The 5,588-nt window shown below is 53.7% G+C and overlaps 1 protein-coding gene across 1 annotated transcript; it reads right to left on the bottom strand.

The window, feature by feature from the left end:
- Positions 1–2,309: 2,309 nt before the first annotated feature.
- Positions 2,310–5,276, bottom strand: LOC142379093 (uncharacterized). Its single transcript, XM_075464197.1, has one exon. It carries the CDS (start codon positions 5,274–5,276, stop codon positions 2,913–2,915), a length of 2,364 nt encoding a protein of 787 aa, XP_075320312.1. The 3' UTR covers positions 2,310–2,912.
- Between the last annotated feature and the right edge of the window lie 312 nt (positions 5,277–5,588).

Genomic DNA, 5,588 nt, shown 5'->3' on the forward strand with positions numbered 1-5,588 from the left:
GGTAACCTGTGAAGCTTTAGTGAACTCCATGCCCAAGAGAGTTAAGGCAGTACACACAAAATATTGACACTTTGGGCACAATTTGGACATTTTCCCTTAGGGGGGTGCTCCCTTTTGTTGCCAGCATTTTAGACATTAATGGCTGTGTGCTTAGTTATTTTGAGGGGACAGAAAATTTACACTGTTATACAAGATGTACACTGACTACTTTGCATTGTATCAAAGTGTCATATCATCAGTGTCCCATGAAAAGATTTAATAAAATATTTACAAAACTGTGAGGGGTGTACTCACTTTTGTGAAATACTGTAGATAAGATTTCCTAGGTACAAGAACAAGGCAGGATGTCTTCCACAGCAATGGAACTTCCCTCTGACTCAAGCCAAGTTTGATAAGGGGCTGTAGAATCCTACAAAAACCAAAAGTATTCGCTCATTAGCCTTTACACACATTATGAATTTAAGTTACATCTCATTCTTAATCCATAGGGTTTAATATGACATTGGCCCACCCTTTGCAGCAATAACAGCTTCAACTCTTCTTTGCAAGCTTTCCACAAGGTTTGTGAGAATTTTTGACCATTATTCTTGAAGGACATTTGTGAGGTCACACTGATGTTGGACAAGAAGGCCTGGCTCGGAGTTTCCAGTAATCCCAAAGGTGTTCTATCGGGTTGAGGTCAGGACTCTGTGCAGGCCAGTCAAGTTCTTCCACAAAGTTGGGAGCATGAAATTTTCCAAATTCTCTTGGTATGCTGAAGCATTCAGAGTTCCTTTCACTGGAACTAAGGGGCAAAGCCCAGCTTCTGAACAACAACCCCACACCACAATCCCCCCTCCACCAATGCAGTCAGACAAGCATCGTTCCCCTGGCAACCGTCAAACACAGACTCGTCCATCAGATTGAACGGTGTATAAGTGTAATTCGTCACTCCAGAGAACACGTCTTCACTGCTCTAGAGTCCAGTGGCAGCGTGCTTCACACCCCTGCATCCGACACTTTGTATTGCACGTGGTTATGTCTGGCTTGGATGCAACTGCTCAGGAATGAAAACCAATTCCACAAAGCTCTCTATGCTCTGTTCTTGAGCAAATCTGTTGGCCACATGAAGTTTCACAGCTGGACTTGTTGCACAAGTGGCGTCCTATCACGGTACCATGCTGGAATTCATTGAGCTCCTGAGAGTGACCCATTCTTTCACAAATGTTTGTAGAAGCAGTCTGAATGTCTAGGCGCTTGAATTTATACACCTGTGGCCATGGAAGTGATTGGAACACCTGAATTTAATTATTTGGATGGGTGAGTGAATACTTTTGGCAATATAGTGTAGTGAGAGTAGCTACTAGCTAATGACCTGAACACGGAAACTGAGGAAACTATGGGCGAAAATGTGAAACAAGAAGGCTACATGACTGAAAACAAGACAAGACTCAAACACCCAAATGAAAACCAATTACTAAATAACAAGAAAGCTGAAAAGAAAGAAAACACAGAAAAACTTTAGGTTATTTACATAACCCCGGTTCTCTGAGTAATATGAGTGAGATGTCTCACTATGGGATGCACGCCCCCGCTGCAGACCTCAGAAGCATCAATCTCATTACGCCAATCCTGATTGGCTGGTGAAACGTGTCCGTCCGCACCAGGTAGTCCCACCTACCTTAAATACCTCCTGCGGACGGCACCACGTCATTCAAGATAAGCACCTCTTCTCACTCGCCCAAGCAAGAAGGGTTGTCTGGTGAGACATCTCACTCATATTACTCAGAGAACCGGGGTTATGTAAATAACCTAAAGTTCTCTTTCATAATATTTCGCTCGATGTCTCACTATGGGATATGGTTGCTCCCGTATTGCCAGACAAGCTTATCCAGCGTCCACCAACCCATAGGGATAAGTACACTGTTCCAATCAGGACAGCAAAACCGCTCCAGCCACGCACGGAGCGGAGACGTCCAGCATATAGAAACGGACAAAAGTGAGAGGCGAGGACCAACTCGCTGCAGCACAAACGTCCTGAACAGTGACTCCCCTGAATAAGGCCCAGGATGCGGCCAAGCCCCGAGTCGAGTGCGCTCGCAGGCCCACAGGTGGCTGCAAACCCTGACTCGTATAAGCCAAAGCAATCGCCTCCACCACCCAGTGGGATAGACGCTGCTTTGTGACAGGTTTCCCCTTATGAGGGTTAGCCCAGGAGACGAACAGCTGATCGCTCCTCCTGAAACCCCTCGTCCTGTCCATATAAGTGCTCACTGCACGGACTGGACATAACGCATGCGACATCTGCTCACCCGGTGAGGCAGCAAAAGCCACAAGGTCAATAGGAGAACATGAGCCCACCACCTTAGGCACAAAGGCCGGGTTGGGCTTCAAAATCATCCTCACATCCCCCGGAAAGAGCTGAGCGCATGAGGGATGCACTGAGAGCGCATGGATGTCACTGACCCGTTTAGCCGAAGCCAAAGCCAGCAACAACACTGTCTTGAGAGACACGTGTTTCAAGTCTGCCCCCTCCAGTGGTTCAAAGGGAGGGCCCTTAAGCCCTTTCAGGACCACGGCCAGATCCCATGGTGGTACCAGCGGTCTGGACACGGGGAGAAGCCTGCGCGCTCCCTTCATAAAGCAGCAAACCAGCGGGTGCTGGCTCGCTGTTAGCTTCCCGAAACCCACGTGACAGGCGGCGATAGCCGCCAAGTACACTTTAACCGTGGAGAAAGCTTTTCCTTTGTCAATCAGGTCCTGCAAGAATGACAATATCACTCCTACTGGACACTGAAAAGGAATGTGGCCATTTCTGTGACACCACCCCTCAAACACTCTCCACTTACAGTCATACAGAGACCTAGTGGAGGAGGCTCGAGCGTTTTGTATAGTGGAAATCACCCGCTGTGAAAGACCCACAGCTGACAGATTTAGCCACTCAGGGGCCAGGCCCACAGTGCCAGGCGCTCTGGGTGCGGGTGGAAGACCGCTCCCCCCCCCTGTGATAGCAGGTCCCTGCGAAGCGGGAGCTGCCAGGGCTGAGCGCACATCAGCTGATATATCTCCGCTAACCAATGCATCGCAGGCCAATGCGGAGCTATCAAAATCAGTGCGTGGCCGTGCTCCCTCACTCTGGACAGAGTGGGGGGTATCAAGGCCAGGGGGGGGAATGCGTAAAGACGCTCGCGCGGCCAGGCGTGCGCTAGTGCGTCTACGCCGAGGGGAGCATCCATGCTGCGGAGAGAGTAAAACAGCGCGCACTGCGTGTTGTCTCTCGATGCGAACAGATCCACCACGGCCCGGCCGAAACGTGCCCATATCTGTTCCACAATCTCCGGGTGCAGAGTCCACTCCCCGTATACCGGCGCGCCCCTGGACAACAGGTCCGCACCCGTGTTCAGGACTCCCGGGACGTGCGTCGCTCTCAGGGAGAGGAGACGACCACAGCTCCACAGGATCAGTCTGCGTGCCAGCATATGCAACTGACGGGAGCGTAATCCCCCCTGACGGTTGATATACGCCACCGTAGTCGTATTGTCCGTCCTCACCAGGACATGGTGACCCATGAGAGACGGAAGGAAATGTTTCAGGGAGAGGAACACCGCTGAAAGTTCCAGAAAATTTATGTGAGAGCGCTGGAGATCCACACTCCAGCGGCCCCTCACAGACCGGCCCTCGTGAATTCCGCCCCAACCTGTCAGGCTGGCGTCCGTAGTGACCACTTTCCTGGACAGGACGGAACCCATGGGCACCCCGTGGGTCAGAAAGGACGGGACCCGCCAGTGGCGCAGTGCCCTGGCACACCCCGGTGTGACCAGCACTCTCCGTGCGCCATGACGCACGGGATCCAGCCCGCATGAGGCCACCCAGAGCTGGAATTCCCTCATGTGGAGCCGGCCAAGATGGACTACGAGTATGGCAGACGCCATCAGCCCGAGTAACCGCAGACATAATCTGAACTGAACAGATTTGCCTGGACGGAAGAGCGCGAGACATGCCCTGAAAGCTTTCACTCGGTCCCCCGAGAGACGCGCTGTGAAAGTCACCGAGTCCAGGGATAATCCCAGAAAGATTATGCCCTGTGCCGGGGACAGCATGCTCTTTTCCGCGTTTATCACGAAACCCAGATCGGATAGGTGTCGTATGAGAATACGCGTGTGCGCCCTGGCCTCCTGCTCCGATTGTGCCAACAGCAGCCAATCGTCCAGATATGTGGCCAAGCGGATGCCCTGCCGTCTCAGCGGGGCTATTGCCGCTTCCGTGCACTGCACAAACACCCTCGGGCTTAAGGACAGACCGAAAGGGAGCACGCGGTACTCGTAACAGATCCCCTGGAAAGCAAATCTCAGATACTTTCTGTGGGGAGGATATATCGGGATGTGGAAATACGCGTCTTTCAGATCGACAGAAGTGAACCAGTCGTTCTGTCTCACAAGACGCAGCAGGGATGCGTGTGTTAGCATCCTGAACTTGTATTTCCTGAGATATTTGTTCAGAGCACGTAGATCCAGGATAGGGCGAATTCCGCTCCCCCCCCGTTTGGGGACCAGAAAATACCTGGAGTAAAAACCGCTCTGACACTGTGCGGGAGGTACGACACAGATTGCTCCTTTGTTTAACAGTGAGAGGATTTCCTCCTGTAAAACACGAGCTGACTCTCCCTGAGCCTGGGAGTATATTATACCGGCGAATCGCGGGGGAACAGCGGCGAACTGCAGCCTGTAGCCCCTCGAGATCGTCTTTACCACCCAGGGTGAGGCTGCGAGAGCGGCCCATCGCTCCCATCTGGGGGAGAGAGTGGACACACACCGCAGCCCCTCCGCCGTGAGAGGCCCCAGCCGCGGTGCGACGGCGCCCTCTCCTGGCGGAACAGTGACATGACCCCCGGGTGACGCTGCGCGTTTCTGCCCGGGAGGACAGAGCAGCGGCCGGGCCCACACACCCCTCGCCCCGGGGAAAGCCGTGGCTTTTCGCCGAGGGGGGACAGCGGGCGTCACCACCACGCTGCTTATTTTGATATTTTGTTTGGCTTTTGTTAGCTGAGCCCTCGGCCTTCGGCCTGGATGCTGCAGCGGGACACATTTTATTTTCTTTACAGAAATGTGTGTGCTTGTGCGTGCTTGTGGACATGAGAGAGGGGCAACTGCTGAACCCTCCGCCGTCAAATGTCCGTCTCCCCCGGTCTGCTCTGGCACGGTCCGTGGCAGCCGGGAGACGGGGGCGTGGTGGGCCTCCGGGAGCACGCTCAAAAGCCGAACAGGTGGAGCTGGTGAACGGGGAACATCCAGCTGCATCACCGGTGAAGAGAGGGGCGATCAGGCCGCTCTCTTCTTCTTCCTGGCCTGGTTGAAGACAGCTTGCACGGGCTGTGCCGGCGGAGCTGCAGCCGGGACCGAGGGCTTCCTGGGCCAGCCGGCCCGAGCGGGCGGGGGGCCCGGGGCGAGCTGGGGTTTCGTCTGTTTGGGCGTTTTAAACTGCGAAACCTGGGAAGCGGCCTGTGCGAAGCTTTTACGCTGCACAGTCGGAGAGGGAGCCGGGGACTTTCGAGGGAGGCAGAGCCGGAGAGCTTCATCCTCCTTCTTTTTGGCTTCACACCGCCGTTGCAT

The sequence above is a fragment of the Odontesthes bonariensis genome, chromosome 4, assembly GCF_027942865.1.
Source record: "Odontesthes bonariensis isolate fOdoBon6 chromosome 4, fOdoBon6.hap1, whole genome shotgun sequence".
Lineage (NCBI taxonomy): Eukaryota > Metazoa > Chordata > Actinopteri > Atheriniformes > Atherinopsidae > Odontesthes > Odontesthes bonariensis.

Bases quoted from the DNA above. Each gene is read 5' to 3' on its own strand.
- LOC142379093 (XM_075464197.1), bottom strand. From the start codon at position 5,276: ATGCAGCTGGATGTTCCCCGTTCACCAGCTCCACCTGTTCGGCTTTTG.